This window comes from Anabas testudineus, chromosome 5 (genome assembly GCF_900324465.2).
Source record: "Anabas testudineus chromosome 5, fAnaTes1.2, whole genome shotgun sequence".
Classification (NCBI taxonomy): domain Eukaryota; kingdom Metazoa; phylum Chordata; class Actinopteri; order Anabantiformes; family Anabantidae; genus Anabas; species Anabas testudineus.
In genome coordinates this window covers 12,237,875-12,254,476 of record NC_046614.1, presented here as the reverse complement: position 1 = coordinate 12,254,476, position 16,602 = coordinate 12,237,875, and the positions used below count along the sequence as shown (strand labels likewise).

Genomic DNA, 16,602 nt, shown 5'->3' with positions numbered 1-16,602 from the left:
TAAATTGAGATGATCTTCACACTAACGCCTGCTGATGATGATTCTCTGATTACTCACTGCAGTGGACAATGAGTGAGGTCACTTTAAGATTTTCTCAACATGAGTGTGTACACCACCATCTTGTGGTACTGAAACACAGTGCTTTCAGTGGCTCTTCAGATTTTAAACGAGTTTCAACCACCACCTTCTACACCCTTCATATTAGACTCATGCTTCATGAAGTGGAGGCTATACACGGGCAGTACACGAGTTAAGTTATAAGTTGTTTTATTATTCAATTCTCCAAAGAGTTGAGACTGTGTTTCAACAATTTCCTTAATAAAGGAAGGACCAGTATTTACAATCACAAAATAAACTACAGGTACAGGTTATCAGGTAGAGTTCCTGTAGAAGGTCAGCATGTCATCCAGACTTTGTGGAGGGGGCTGCTGAGGCTCGCTGTGCTCTGCTGGCTGGGGGGGCTGCTGAGGCTGTGACTGGCTCTGCAGCTGAGGTGGATACTGGGGTGGATACTGGTTAAGGTACTGTGGAGGAAAGTGAGGTGGCAGGTTAGGTGGACCTGCGAATGGAGGAGGATGTGGGGGAGGAAACGGGGGATAAAATGGAGGAGGTGGGGGATACTGGGGTATATAGGGAGGAGCAGCCATAGGAGCTGAAACAGTGGAGGAGTTTGAAGGTGGTGCTTGTGTTGTGGTCTGGGGATGTGAAGGAGGGGGAGCCTTTTGCTGAGGAGGTGGAGGAGGTGAAGGAGCTGAAGGAGTAGTTGTAGAGGAGGGTTGTGGTTCCTGTTTGCTCTCAGAGATTTCTCCTGGGCCCTTTGTCCACTGGAAGGACATTTTGAATTTATTCTCCTGAGATTTTCCCTTCCCCTGTCGCTGTCTCTTCTCATCAGTAAAATATGCAGAAGGTGGTGCAAATTCTGACTCTCGCTCGTCCCGGCGTCGACTTTTCCACTCACTGAACATGAACTCTGAATGAAACAAGACAACAATGGTTTTAAAGTGCTTCAGTGATAATCATCATGTATACTATAAAATATTTGCTAAGCCTTTTTGTCATTGTCACATTTTTCCTTTATTTTAATGTCTCTTCATTCTTCATTTTCACCACATAAAGGAAATCAGGTGGAGGGAAACACACAGATGATCTAAATCAGGTAGAAATCTTAATACCCTCATGTCTTCTTTTTAAATTTACATCTGTTTGTTTTAAAGTTGCTCATACTTGAAATTATGCCAAATTAAGAATCACAGTGGAAATGGACAAATGGACAGTTGATGCTCATTAATGAAAAGTCTGAATAATTTCAGTGTCCACAGTGTGACAACACAAACAATGACCCTGCCTCAAAGATCTAAATGGAAATAAATGCATCGTCTCCATAAGTAAACTTAAACCACATCCTAGAAAATGATCAGAAAGTCAAGTGGATACTTCACACCACTCGTTTAAACATAACTTCACCATTCTTAACAACTTTAGAAATAAATTATAATTAATACATAAGAACCATTAAATAAGTCATACCTTTGCCTCTGTCCCATTCTCTGACATGAGGAACTCCTGGTTTTGTGTCCCTCCTCTCCTGGATCTCCACTTCCACCTTTTTCACTATACTAACCTCTGGGCAGTCCTCAGGTGGAGGAGGGCCTCCTATTAATTCAGCCTCCTCTTCCTCTCCTAGAAGAAACAATTCACAGCAATACATCGTTAAAATTTATTAAATAATTTAATTCTGTATGACTTGTAAGAAAAACACCTTGTTTTTATAATGCCAGAATAATGGGATTCTCACCTTCATTCTCCTCCTCTTGCTCCTCTACTTCAGTGCCATCCAGCTTGGCCTTCTTCATTTTCCTCTGCCTCACCTTAGCCAGCCGAGCCTTCAGGATGGCCTGCCTCTTCTCCTTCAGTCGTTCCCTCTTAGTGCGTTGCTCTGTTGTCTGGAGTATTGTACGTAAAAGAGACAGAGACTGAGAAAAACTGAAAACAGCAATGAAGTCATCCGATTTTATTTAACTTATTTTAGTAGTTCAAAAATGTGTACAAGGAAAAGGAATAAAACTGGAACATTTTGTTCTGCGTTTTATATTTTCTTACGAATCAGCAACCCACCTGGTCTCTGAGCATGTCTAGAGTTTCTCTCTGCTTTCTGCGCTGCTCTTTATCCTGAGAGAACGCAAAGTATCCCACGCCAAGCTCTCGAGCCTCTGAGATGAACATAGAAAATTACATTTTACCCAACATTTACCCAACAATAAGTTTGCAGAAAAGTGTTGTAAATGCTTTGACAGTAACCTTGTGCTCTGATGTCCTCATAATGGATCGGTCCAACAGGCCTCTTCATTGCCTCCTCTTCCTCTCTCTCCCACTCCTGCCTCTGCAACTCTCGACGCATGTCCTCTGAGAGTAAGGTCTTGTCAGATGAGGCTTTTCTACATGGACAAATCATATCCAGTACAGCTGAAGTTACCAGTGTGAGGCCAATATCTAGTGTCCTGCCCTATGAAACCATGCGTTGCACATTTATGAGTTCTTATGAGTGAAATATTTACCCTTTTCCCTTAAGATCTTGATCCATTTTCTTAAAATCTGGCAGGTCTTTCTTCATGCATCTTCGAGATCGTCCCAAAGCATCCACATAGTCCACCCTACAAAGAAACAACATAGGTAAAGACTAGTTCATGCATCATTGAAATTGTATAAACATTCACATTTACATTGTTCTGAGATAATTTTTTGGGGAGGTAGAAGTGGTGCTTGTTTATAATGATATAACTTGCATTTGCTATTTATATACATTATGTATATGAATGTAGATATTCAACCATCCCTACACTGAGAGTTTCTGATTGACAGAACACAACTGAACCAGGTAATCAGCATGTGTAGGGCAGGGATAGTTGGGGGAAAAAAAAGGAGGACAATGGGTCTTGAGGAGCAGGATTGGACACCCCGATGTATGTTCTTTTAAGCCATAAGAACCCAGACCTGTTTCTACTAAAAGGAAATGTATGTGAGATACGAAACAAACCAAATGGACCATGTGGAACACATTTTTTGTGCTGGTGACACCCCATCAAGAGGAGTATACTATGCCCTGCTGGGTAAAAGTACATACTCCACTTGAGGAAGCTAAACTGTCCAGCACAAGGAATCCAGTACTGTTGCATACTACGCTGCCTGGACAGGACACGGTTTAAATTTAAAGAAATAAAACAAAGATTTAAAGTGATCTGTGTCACAGCAGGTTCTTATGAGTTAAACAACATGGAAACAAAATAAGACCAAATCTAAAACAGCTGATCCAACGTTACCATTCCTCATCTGGGTTTTGAGGAGCAGGTATCGGTGACGAGCTCTCCCTTTCCTCGTCATCTCCCTCTCTTTCGTCGTGTGCAAGTGTTTCTCTCTGTTTGTCAATAATCTTCTGTGTGAAATCAACCAGGAACAATCCTTCTGTCTCTTCATCTGACACATAACAAGACAATTTAAATACAAAGTGAATACATTTTGTTAAATAGTTGAATCCATTTTAAGTATGTTTAATGCTTTATCTACCTGGAAAGTCTCCTTTTGTCATCTGCTCATAGAGTTTAGCCTTCTCCTCCAACTTGCGTCTGTTGCAAAAGGCAAAAGGATAAAGTCAGATGTTTCAGTCACCTGTGTTATAGGTCATCAGTTATCACTGTATAATGTGTTGAGCTCACTTTGCTGTATCTAGACTGCTCTGCTCCTCGGCCAGCTGCTCTGCATCTTTCTCAGCTCTTGCTGAGACACCAGCGTTTTGTTTGCTCCATACATTTGGTTTCTACTCGGGAGCATGAAGACATCACGGTTAGCTAAACATATCTGTAATTATACAACCAGGTCAGAAACCTCACTAAATAGCATATAATGTAATTTACCTTGACTTTGGCTTTTGATTTTAATCCTGCACCAGCATTTTCTTGTCCAAGTTTCTCCTGTTTGAATTGCTCCTGCTTCCTGTAAAGTTCTGCTTTAAGGTCCACTAGCTGTATGAAACAAAGCAGTAAATAAATGTAAATAAAGTAGAACAACTGTAACTCTGGATCTGCTACCAACGCTATTTAGCTTGAAAGCAAGCTAGCTAACGTTAGCTGCTGTTAGCATTTCACTAAACACAACAGAGTCGAACAACCTGTCGATAAAAAGGATTTACACCTTATTAGCTACACAACTCACCGATGAAGCGGTCACTTCGAAGGGTTTCTTCTTTTTATCCATGTTTAATAATTTCTGTCGACACCATAACCTCCAGGACGCTGCTCGGCTCCAGTTCGACTTCTTCGTGCGTCTCTATCGCTGCGAAATATGGTTTTAGCGCCGACTAGTGGCGACGCCGCTGTAATACAAGTAGAAGTACCACCTCAAGTTCTTTCCTCAAGTTAAGATACTAAGTAGTCTGCATGCTTTGTATACTTGTACCAAAGTATTTCACTAAGTAAACAATGTATTTTGAGCAGTATTGAGTGTATGTTGTTGTTGTTGACAATGAACATGTCTGTTTCAAATTTAACAAACTTTCAAAGATGACAAAAAGTCATACACATATACAAACCTATAGGCCTAAACAAGGCCTATGTCAGAGTATATAAATCAACTTTCATATTGCAAAGTTGTTTTTGGATGCTTTTATTGTAATACTGTGCCTGGTGTAATGTATGGATTTGGCTTTAAAAAAACTATGAAGATAACAATCATATCACACATTGGGTCTCAATTAAAGAATTATTTAGGTCTTACTTTACAAATGTACATTGTATAATTTGGTGAATCTCCAGTCATTAGCCGAGCTGCGCTGATATTTAGTTAGACAGCATATGGATGCTAATTCTGGTTTCTCTGGCAATCGAGCTGCACGGTGCTGGGCTGTGAGCACAGGTTGTGCTAGAGGATATCGGGCCATAACGTCACCTTCATCTAGTCTCACTCTGACAGTTTGGTCAAAAACATGCTCACCTGTAGCCTGCTGGAGGCCGTTTCGTAGAGATCTCACAGTGTCCCTCTTCCTTCTCGCACAAAGGAGCAGATAATGGTTCTGTTGGTTTCCTGCACTTCTACAGCCCTGTCCATCTGTCCTGTGTTGAGAGACACAGCCAACATAGCAACTGCAGATATAGATGCTTAGCCAGTTTTATTTTGAAAAACTAATTTAAGCAAACAGGATCCAAAATTTGGATCGCCACATTGAAGTATCTGAATACTTCAAGCAGAACATTTTTTTTTACTTTGTCCTGGTGGGTTATTGTTTGTAGATTGATAGTTATTTTTCCTATTTCATAATAAATTGACATCACAGTAAAGAATGAAAAATAGTGGTCTGTTATCTGTACAAAATGACCTTCATGACAAACAGTAGCTGTGTTGACATAAAGTCTGAGTTTCCTCTCTGAATATACACTAATAACAATTAATTCCATATTCAGTGTACTGTGTCCTTGTCCATTAACTAACAGTCCAGTTTGTAATATTGCTAAAACAATCTCACTTATCAGTATCACTGTGACTGCAATAATATTACCTCCACCACATCAGTGAACAGATCACGACAGAAAAATGCCTACTTTGTTATCAGTTTAAACATTAGAACAATCTAACACTACTGAGTTATGACCGTACGAGCGCCTGTTACCATTATATTTACTGTATGTTTAAACCAAAGTGAAAGAGGATGAAAGGTATATAAAGGCATTAAGCAGCATCTCTCAAACAGAGTAGAGCATTTCAGAACTAAGGTCGGTGTTAGTATCAGATTTAAAACCTTTAATTCTGTGTTGTAGCACAAACAGTGGAGATTTTCTTCCCAACATGTTGTTGAAAAGAAAAACCTTTGTGCTGTTTTTTGTGGCGTGTTCTCTGATCTTGTGGTGCAAGTCGGCCAGTGCAGGCTCCAGTTTTCTCAGCCATTCACAAAAACCTCAGGTAAGTTACTTTTTGTCTGGAATCTTTTTTTTTTTTTCAAATTGTGGTGTTTCTGAAAATATAAAAGCTGATTTTTCCTATCTTGCTAAGTGTAGACGTAAAGTATATCAGTCATTCAAACCACTAACACAAAACACATTTCTAAAAGCATGACAGTATCTCTGTACTCAATCAATTACAGCACAAGGGAAAATCTCACAGAGTCGGACGCCAAGTCGAGTCTGGTCAACCAACCGAGGACAACCACATGACCGTGAGTAAAAAAAAAAAGAAAAGAAATACAATACTATAAATGACATTCATTAAAATACACCCACCACACAAACTGTCCTCTGATTAGATAAGTGCCCCTTTTGAAATTGGCATCACTGTGGGAGAAGAGGACTTCGACAAGTACAGCATGGTGCTGCAGGAGATCATCCAACGTCTGCTGGGAAACACAGACACTACAGGTTGATCCTTTTTACACACAACACTGCTTTGTAGCAGTGTACTTCAAATTTCAGTTTTACATATCGTTTCTTTTGTTTCAGAGAGAGCATCGCAAGTTTGAAAATCATGGGAAATTTGTGAAGTCTGGAGACTCAGTACCTTTCAGTTTAAACTTGATTTGATTGTGATTATTGTATGAAAGCAACAGTAAGTAGCCTGTAGACATGTTGGTGTCGTTCCTTTCAAAGTTAGCTGTGCTCTTTATTTTTAAATTGTGTAAAACACTGTTACTCAGGTTGTGGCTAAATAAGTTACAGTCTGTTCCATTTAATGAAACAAGACGAATGTCTGATGTCCAAATCATTACAAACTAAAGCAGGAAACTGTTAGTCAATATGTTATATTTACCAAAATCACCTTATCTAAAGATATCTGGTTCAGCTCGACCATGAAATATTCAGGAACCTAATTGCTGTAAATTTGGTTTAATATGAAATTAAAACAATATAGAAGTTCAATATTGTTTTATATATGTATGCAACTTTAGGTAAATAACTCATAACATTTTGTAGTCTGGCATTTTTAAAGCTCCCGTCTTAATGGATGAATTACTAAATCTCTTCTTCAGTGTTGTTTAGCATAATAAAATCCAACCACTAAAGAATCTGTTGTTCAACTAGTTCTTGTCTTCTTGTATGTGCAAATAAAATAAAAGCATCAACTGAACATTATTTCTCTGTCTAATCTTTGATCAAGTCCTTACATTATCCTCAGGGTCTCTCTCTTTAAAACTGTTTTCTCAGGGCTAAACACTGCAACTATAGTTCAAACATCAAAAATTGTGCAAAACTTGTTGAAATCTCTGGAATTAGGTCACACAGTAAAACACATGCATGTGCTGTGTTCCACGTTGCAGCCTTTAATAAACACAGATACTTCACACAAGCATGGAAAAACATGCCCTGACCTACATTCTGGCTCTAAAATTGTTTTTTTATTAAAAGCCTGGGAAAAGTGGGGAAATGTACCGAATGTTTTAACACATCCCTCCTGTAGACCCTTATATATACACACACGAGATACATCTTCCATTAATTTAATCCTGAGAATCTAAGCTAGTCCTCATACTCCAACCAGCAGAAAAGGCCAGGCTAATCATTCTAAAAATAAAAAGCACTCAAACCAAATGTGTGTGACAAACACAGCACTATTAAAGCAAGCTAATGGACCAGTCGCACTGCCACTTTCTTTCTTCAATAAAGAATCTGTTTTGCTCAAAGCACTGCACGTCTGCTCTGCTATATTTCAGATGATACTTTACCATCTTTATTTCACATCTTGTTGCGCTCTTTAATCAGCACTTAATGTGCATTAAGGAATAATTCAACAAACTATAACTAAATAATAAAAAATCAAGAATAAAGTATTTTAATACATCTAAACTGTAACAAACCAAAGTGGACTACACAGCAGCCAAACAAGACAAACATCCATACAAGTTAGAACAAAACAGCAGCAAAAATTGCCACTAAAACTGTTTGGCAATTAATTTCTATGATGAACAATGACCTAAAGTATTATCAGAAAAATAATAAAGTTTCTCCACTAGACATCATTTCAATCCGTCTTCTTCGCCTTTTATTTGGTTCAGATTCAGTTAGTGAATCCTTCTGCCTCATCCATATTTCTAGATGTCTACACAGAGGACTGATGAATCTAAAATAAAAATCCACATAAAACGTTCTTATCGCAAACATCTGATAATCATATGCCATACAGTTGAATGGTGTTTTCTCGGATGGTGGAGAGGACAGTGGCCATGTCTTCTCCCTTCAGCAGGCTCAGCTCTTGCAGAGTATGGATGCCCATGCCAGGATGTGAAAACCGGCAGACGTCTTTACTCACCTGTTAGTGTTGAGACACAAAGATCATTCATGTGTAGTTCAAATGCATCCCTCTGCATGATTGCTACTAGTGCTGTCAACAGTACTGATCGTCTCAAAAGCTAACAAAAAGGGATTAAAACAAATGTTTATCAAATGTGTTGAGAAAAATTAGTTTTAGTCCAACAGTGGTCAACAGCTGACTGAGACACTGAAATCGCAGGTGTGTGCTAATGAATCAGACTTTATGAACCAAAACAACTGTAATTACAATACAAAATATTGCTGGTTCAGTAGTAACATGCCACGCATCAAGGTTTTTATTGCCCCAATTTAAACTTACCTGTCTTGGCCGGAAATATGGTGCGTCCGTCTCCAATACAATGCGGTTAAGAGGGATCTGGCGGACAGCGGCTCGAGCCTCGGTGGCCCTGGAGTACGTGATCAGGCCTGTGAACCCCACATACATGTTTGGGAATTCTGTCAAGAAGGGCTCAATCACCGGATAACTGTTTGTAAAACAGTGCCTGGAAATCACACAAGTACAGAGAGAATAATCACAGTTTAAATATGTAACACTTCGTAGATCTATAAAGTTAGAATCTGGGATAACACACACACACACACACACACACACACACACACACACACACACACACACACACACACACACACACACACACACACACACACACACACACACACACACACACACACACACACACACACACACACACACACACACACACACACACACACACACACACATATATATATACAGTGAGGGAAAAAATTATTTGAACCCCAGCTGATTTTGTAAGTTTGCCCACTAACAAAGAAATGATCAGGCTATAATTTCAATGGTAGGTGTATTTGAACAGTGAGACACAACAATGACAAAAAAAATCCAGAAAAATGCGTTTCAAAAAGAGTTATAAATTAATTTGCATTTCCATGAAGGAAATAAGTATTTGATCCCCTATCCGTCAGCAAGATCTCTAGCTCCCAGGTGGACCTTATACAGGTAACAAGCTGACATTGGCAGCCCTCTCAGCTCGTTACCTGTATAAAAGAGACCTGTCCACAGAAGCAATCAATCAATCCAGATTCCAAACTCTTCACCATGGCCAAGACCAAAGAGCTTTCCAAGGATGTCAGGGACAAGATTGTGGACCTACACAAGGCTGGAATGGGCTACAAGACCATCGCCAAGCAGCTGGGTGAGAAGGTGACAACAGTTGGTGCAATTATTCGCAAATGGAAGAAACATAAATTAACTGCCAATCTCCCTTGGTCTGGAGCTCCATGCAAGATCTCACCTCGTGGAGTTTCAATGATAATGAGAACGGTGAGGAATCAGCCAAGAACCACTCGGGAGGAACTTGTCAATGATCTCAAGGCAGCTGGGACCATAGTCACCAAAAAAACAGTTGGTAACACACTACGCCGTGAAGGACTGAAATCCTGCTGTGCCCGCAAGGTCCCCCTGCTCAAGAAAGCCCATCTACAGGCCCGTTTGAAGTTTGCCACTGAACATCTGACTGATTCAGAGGAAGACTGGGTGAAAGTGTTGTGGTCAGATAAGACCAAAATCGAGCTCTTTGGCATCAACTCAACTCGCTGTGTGTGGAGGAGGAGGAAGGCTGCCTATGACTCCAAAAACACCATCCCCACTGTCAAATATGGAGGTGGAAACATTATGCTTTGGGGGTGTTTTTCTGCCAAGGGGACGGGACAATTGCACCGCATCAAAGGGAGGATGGATGGGGCCATGTACCGTCAAATGTTGGGTGAGAACCTCCTTCCCTCAGTCAGGGCATTGAAAAGGGTCGTGGTTGGGTACTCCAGCATGACAATGATCCAAAACACACGGCTAAGGCAACAAATCACTGGCTCAAGAAGAAGCATATTAAGGTCATGGAGTGGCCTAGTCAGTCTCCAGACCTTAATCCCATAGAAAATCTGTGGAGGGAGCTGAAGGTTCGAGTTGCCAAACATTGGAGAGGATCTGCAAAGAGGAGTGGGCCAAAATCCCCCCTGAGATGTGTGCAAACCTTGTGGCCAACTACAAGAAACGGCTGACCTCTGTGATTGCCAACAAAGGTTTTGCCACCAAGTACTAAAGCACGTTTTTCGAAGGGATCAAATACTTCTTTCCTTCGTGGAAATGCAAATTAATTTATAACTCTTTTTGAAACGCATTTTTCTGGATTTTTTTTTGTCATTGTTGTGTCTCACTGTTCAAATACACCTACCATTGAAATTATAGACTGATCATTTCTTTGTTAGTGGGCAAACTTACAAAATCAGCTGGGGTTCAAATAATTTTTTCCCTCACTGTATGTATTAAACTGCTGTAAGAAAATGACCAAATTCCAATAGTAATGTAACAATAATTATAATGATATAATTAATTTTCATATCAACACATTCCTGGTCTGCTTAAAGTTCATCTGTCTAAAGTTTATTTTGACTTAGTTGGAAATAGAAAAGGAAAAAAGTTAATTTACTTGGAATTGTTAAACAAAAATCTAAGTAACTGTCAAAATCTATGTTGTGGTATTCCATTCAGAATATTTTGATATTTAACTTCATATATATTGCTCATAAAATAAAGGGAACACGTAATAATTTCAGTGCGAGTCCAAGTCCGGATGAAGATGTTCACTTGTCTCAGGACAAGTGCTTGGATATGTTCCAATGTATGTTTTGTTATGAATACCAAGCATAATGGAAGAAAGTGTTTAGTAAATTAAAAACCATTTTCAACTGGTGGTTTCAAAATGATGGGTTACATAGGTTTCAAATTTTCTAAGTCTCTTCTTTACCATATATTTTGTATTGTTCCATTTTAGTTAAGACAACCTTTCAGTATATATGGTATAGAATATACAACATACCAAAAATAAATGCAACACTATATTATTATAACAGTAATAAAAGTTTGTAGAACGTTTTTGGTACAAAAAACGGCAACTGCCAGGAGTTCAGTGTGGCATTAAGAAATCAAAGAAAGGTACTCTAATTCAAGAAAATTAAGACAGATGATCATTTTCCACACACACACCTGTGAATTTTGTATTCCCTAGGGACACACTTCTTCAGGATGGGCAGTAGGTCATCATCAGCATCCCTGCAGTGGATCAATAGAGGCTTTTGCAAGGCAACAGCCAAACGCAGCTGACGCTCAAAGACCTTCACAGAGATGCAAAGAAACAAAACAAAAAGCATGGGATTCATTACTATTTCATATTATTTTATTCAACACAGCACATTTCTAACAACCTTTAAATGCTATATTCAAAACCAATTAAATGAGACCTTGCCTCTTTTTGCCTGGTGACATCAGCAGAGTTTTTGTGGGAGTAGTCCAGCCCCATCTCACCAAACGCCACAGCTTTTGGATGTCTCATGGCCATCAGTATGTTACGTTCATGGACACTTGAGTATTCTTGGGCAAAGTGGGGATGGCACCCAAATGCTCCCCATACCATATCTTCAGCCAACAAACCTTCCCACAGAGCCTCCTTCACCATGATGCCTGGATTGCAAAAATCTGCAATACAGCCTTGAAATTCATAAGGAAAGCTGCTGCTGAACAGTCTTCGAAAGCTGCTGAATGTCCCACTGAGGCCAAGTTTTCCATAGAGCATGTCTATATGGCAATGTGTGTCTATAAAACCAACCTGACTGTCCAGGTAGGGGAAACTGGTCCACATGTGTTCTGTGTCCAGAGAAAATCTTCTTTTAGGAGTGCCACCACGAGTAAAGGAGTAGGGAGGGTAATGCATTGATGAAACAACGTCCGACCGCCTGCGTGTGGTTGTGGAGTAATTCTTTGACACATCTCTATGAGAATATAGAGGCAGAGCAAAGGGATCGGATGAAGGAGCCATAATGTTGGAGGAGCAAAAACTTTCATTCTCAGTTCTGCATGAAGGGTCTACAATTGGTGATTGAGGCTGCTTCAATGAAACAAAAACTGTCCTGTGAGATGGTGAAAAGACCATTTCCATGTCATTAGGAGCTGTGTGGGAGAAACCGGTGGTCTCATCATTAGTTAAAAAAGTGACAGGGGAAGTTGTAGGTCGCTGGTTATTTACTGATGGACTCTGGAGATGTATTCTATTAGAAGAACATTTCTGATGAGCCGTCAAAGGAGACAAACACACTGGCATGTTATCTAGAGCACAAAGGGATGTGTCACACTCTTCAGCTTCTGGTGAACCCTCTCCTTTTAGCACAACACTCTGAAAAACATTTTTTAACATATTAGTAATATACTCTGTTAACTGTTAATCATCACAGTCTTGAGTATTCTCTGGTCATCATCCTTTAAGGAGGTCAATTTCTTATGAGCACTTCTGATATTAAACAAATTCTTAAAAAAACATTAAACTAAACCACAAGAACATTTTCAGGTATTTGCTGGCTTACCCTGCTATCTGTTTTTAGCTCACAGCTACCACCTTGGCCTTCTGTTTCTTCAAACACCTGAGGGAGGGACCACTGATCTTTGTGGACAGAGTTGCCTTTTAATTCATTCTTAGGTTCTATTGATGGGCTGGGCACATCAGTCTTCCCATGTGTGGATGCAAGTGGTGAAGTCCGATTATTGATGTCAGCCCTGAGGATACTAGAAGAGCTGCGTCTTGTATTTTTGTTGCCAATGGCTGCAATCAATGCCATCCTGCAAATAGCTTTTGATCCCTCTTCAGGTGTCCTCTTTGTCTTTTTCAAAATCAAAGAATGAGATGGTGATGTTATCTGTGCCTCTGTGGATTCTACCTGCTTAGATGACAAAAACTAAAATCTGTTATTTGTCCGTTCAAAATAAGACTGGCTGCAGTGCACATCTGAAGAGGAGAATGAGACAACTGTCACCAGGGACTGAGCTGTTGAACTCTTTTCTCCAGTAAGAATAAACAAATATTACACTTGCTAAACTGCAACAATTAGCATCCTCATTTCCCAAATGATGTGTAAAGAGTGTAATTAAAATGAAATCAGAGGTAATGCAGTTTTTACTACATTTTAGAAAATGTCCCAACTTTTCTGAAAATGTGGCTATGACGCAGACTGAGATTTACCTTTGAAGTTAGGAAAGTTTCAAATTTCTTCTTTGAAAGCTTCCTCAGCTTAACTTTCCCTAAAGAGGAAACTGTTTCATTGAGCATCTCTGCTTTTCTCTTGGGAGTGTCCAGGCTTAGTGCTCTGAAGCGCTCAGATCCAGGAGAGTCACTGAGGGGCAAAGTGTTTGAATCTTTATGTGGCAACATATTCCTGTGACAGGGTGTACTCAATCCAGCATCCCTCCTCTGAACTGGTGTGGGTGAGGTGACGGCAGTTCGTAGCCACTTAAACGTCAGCTTCTTTCTGCTGCTGTCCATGTTCAATAGCCTAATAAAAAAATAGAAAAGGAATAACCTTCTGGGTCACAATCCCAGATGGTGAATATATATATATATATATATATATTCATTCACAATGCACAACAGTGGGGAATTCAACCCTCAATAACTTCTGAGTGGGATTGTGAATCTCCAACAAATCTGCTGTACTTTACAGAATGAAGTTTTACTCATGCAGCACAGTGTTATTTAAAGTAATGATCTAGTGCTGAAACATGGTTAAAAAGAGTTACTGCATGTGATGGTACTGCATAATCTGCTAATGCCAGCACTTTAACTGGTATATATCGTAATGACTATGGATTAAAATTTCGAGTTTTGTACACCATACGATATTAGACTTATTAATATACGTATTATATCAGGTTTAACTGAAATTACATGAAAATAATTAGTATGCTGCACTCCTGTCATCGCCACTTCACCAAATTTAGTAGCTCAGCCCACCTGGAGACGTGTAAATTCATTTTATGTGCTGATGTTTGTCGTCTTTTAAGGAAAACGTAACTTTAATGTTTTAGGGTCTATAATAAAAGGAAGTTTTCCCAGCTGGGAATTTGTTTAGCCTAGTTAAATTAAGCCATTGCTAAGATTGAATAACTAGCTAGCTAGCACTAGCATTAGCCTATTAACTGCTAGCTAGCATGACATATTTCCACTTATTTCATGTTAGCACCTCAAAAACTTAGTTTTCTAGCTACCAACAGTTATTGAACTGAATAACCAAACATAAGGTTAGCTGGTTGATTAATATACTGTTATTTAACTAGCTGAAGCTGCAGATGTCAAGTTTTACCGTCGCAGGTTCGGCGCCACTACAAACGTGTCGGTCTGTGTCGGAGGTCACAATGAGCTCTCTTTATCCGTCAGCCCGTCGCTACCCGGTAGCTTAAACCATCTGTTCCTCACAAAGTTTCAGAACAAACACAAAATGTGAAAATGTTTCATTTACGTTGTTAAAGTGGATAAAAAAGTTTGATTTGAACAGATGGTGACAAGCTTAGAGTTCAGGTTCAACGCGTATTCTCGCGAGATCAACGTTACAAACGGGATTTTACTGATGACCAACTCACAGGTGACTCTGCAGAGAGGATCATGCAGCCATGATGATAATAAGTGTAATAACTCACAGAGGTTTATTGATGGATACAGAGACCTGTGAATGTTGACACATAGACTAACCTAAGACGAGACATATAATGATTCATACAGAAACTCAAAAAGCAAGAAGAATCCTTCAGGTAATTAAAGGAATAAATAACTTTATTGCACCTGTAGGACCATTACAGAACTGCACCTCATTAAATAGCAAATATTGCCTTTAAGGCCTTAATCGATAAAAATCATCCTTCATTGTTCCATACTTTTTAGGGCTAATTTACAAGCAAACTTGTGTAGTTTAAAGTAATTTAAACACAGAGGGTTAAATAGATCCCAGACGCTAACACTTTAAATTAGACTTTTGGTAATCCCAGAAAGGTCTTGTAGGCACCAAGGCTGTATCCTTTATCTGTAAAAAAAAAAAAAAAGAATAAAAATATCAGCCATCTGGTCACTAATTAAACCTTAATATTATATTTTAAAGATATATCAAATACTTGTGATACAAAATGTTTACATCGCTTTTATGAAATACAAAAATATTGTGTATGTATCGAGAAATACAGGATCAATACATTTTGATTGTGACATAATTTATTAACATCATTTATTTAGAAATTATATAAATGCACAAGCTATGACTTCTGCTATGCACAAAGGAGGATTATAAAACAATCCAGAGCTCTGACCTATGCTTTGGATTAAATTCAAAGTTCTGACCTTTTCTTCTTAACAATGCTCCAAAATCAGTAAGGGGGGTTTCTGTAAAAACTTCTATTCATCTCTGAATGTAAACTCTGCAACCTTAAAGGTTGAGCATACATGGGGAAGTCTGAGCAGGAGGGGCAGCAATAAAAGAAATTTATAGTTTGGACCTCACTCCTCCCAGCCACATGTACATGTGAATGTCACACCAAGGTGACACGTACAGTATAGCTGACATTTAGCTACAGCAGAACTTGGATATGAACTTACATGTTGAACCCTTCTTCTCAACAAGCCAGTAGCAGAAGCCTCTCCTGGCGCGCTCATTGAACACGTTACTGTACTGGGGCATGTTTTGAGGGAGGATTTTAGGAGTGTTAGGATGGATGTCTAAGGAAAAACACAATAGTGAAACAGCAGGAAAGCTAATATGTATTCACATGTTTAAGTCATAGTTGTTAAATTAGGACCTACTGTATACTTGCACTGTGCCATTAATGTCAGTTGCATCCTTAGTTAGAGGAGGTAACAGGCTGAAGGCGGTGTTGGTGTGGTTTAAAGCAGCTTCATGTGATTCATACTCTAGAGCATATATTAAAACCAATTTAAAGACATGTTTTACTTTGTAATCTGCAGTGCATTCCTATCTGTACAAATTATTATTCATTAAATGGGTTAATATTCACAAACCTGTGTCCTTCAGCAAGGCAGCTGGGACTGTTGCAAGATAATCTGGTACCTGGGGAGAAAGAACTGTGCATAGTATCACAAAAATACAGAGATGTCTAGTTGATATTTTATCAGTTAATCAAAAGTGCCATTACTTATTTCTGTTTGATTAGTATGAACAGGGTTTAGCTTCATCTCAACTTACCATCGTTTTCATTTTGCTCCAGTGATCTGTCTGCAGATGTGGAAACATAACTGGGTGGCCCCTTGGCCAACATGTCATGCTGGTGAAGAAAGTAGAAGGATGATGAATATTAGTTGCCCTCTCTTTCTTCTGTTCAACATTCGAACATCTTGCACAACACGGGATCCCAGCAGCCAAAAAAAAAATACTATATGTGTGTGTGAGACTCAGAGAAAGATCTTGACAGTGACCGTGACTTACTGTTCTCCCC

At 39.3% G+C, this 16,602-nt stretch overlaps 3 protein-coding genes across 5 annotated transcripts; 1 reads left to right on the top strand and 2 right to left on the bottom strand.

The window, feature by feature from the left end:
• Positions 1-250: 250 nt before the first annotated feature.
• Positions 251-4,337, bottom strand: ccdc174 (coiled-coil domain containing 174). Its single transcript, XM_026346599.1, has 11 exons — positions 4,207-4,337; positions 3,909-4,016; positions 3,711-3,811; positions 3,562-3,620; positions 3,318-3,471; positions 2,556-2,651; positions 2,299-2,435; positions 2,116-2,210; positions 1,796-1,943; positions 1,528-1,680; positions 251-970 (listed from the first exon to the last, which is right to left on the bottom strand). Exons 1-11 carry the CDS (start codon positions 4,246-4,248, stop codon positions 372-374), a joined length of 1,692 nt encoding a protein of 563 aa, XP_026202384.1. The 5' UTR covers positions 4,249-4,337; the 3' UTR covers positions 251-371.
• A 1,476-nt stretch (positions 4,338-5,813) lies between these two features.
• ghrl (ghrelin/obestatin prepropeptide) lies at positions 5,814-6,541 on the top strand. The gene is made up of 4 exons (XM_026349254.1): positions 5,814-5,946; positions 6,128-6,199; positions 6,287-6,398; positions 6,480-6,541. The coding sequence occupies exons 1-4, from the start codon at positions 5,833-5,835 to the stop codon at positions 6,497-6,499; spliced, it is 318 nt and encodes a 105-aa protein (XP_026205039.1). The 5' UTR covers positions 5,814-5,832; the 3' UTR covers positions 6,500-6,541.
• A 746-nt stretch (positions 6,542-7,287) lies between these two features.
• tatdn2 (TatD DNase domain containing 2) lies at positions 7,288-14,731 on the bottom strand. Of its 3 annotated transcripts, none has more exons than XM_026347143.1 (7): positions 14,469-14,731; positions 13,352-13,661; positions 12,699-13,052; positions 11,588-12,511; positions 11,329-11,456; positions 8,605-8,788; positions 7,288-8,283 (listed from the first exon to the last, which is right to left on the bottom strand). In XM_026347143.1, the coding sequence occupies exons 2-7, from the start codon at positions 13,649-13,651 to the stop codon at positions 8,143-8,145; spliced, it is 2,031 nt and encodes a 676-aa protein (XP_026202928.1). In that variant the 5' UTR covers positions 13,652-13,661; positions 14,469-14,731; the 3' UTR covers positions 7,288-8,142. The 3 variants fall into 3 exon arrangements, with proteins under 3 accessions (XP_026202928.1, XP_026202929.1, XP_026202930.1); XM_026347144.1 differs by having other exon boundaries at positions 12,699-13,049; XM_026347145.1 differs by having other exon boundaries at positions 12,699-12,992.
• Positions 14,732-16,602: the final 1,871 nt, after the last annotated feature.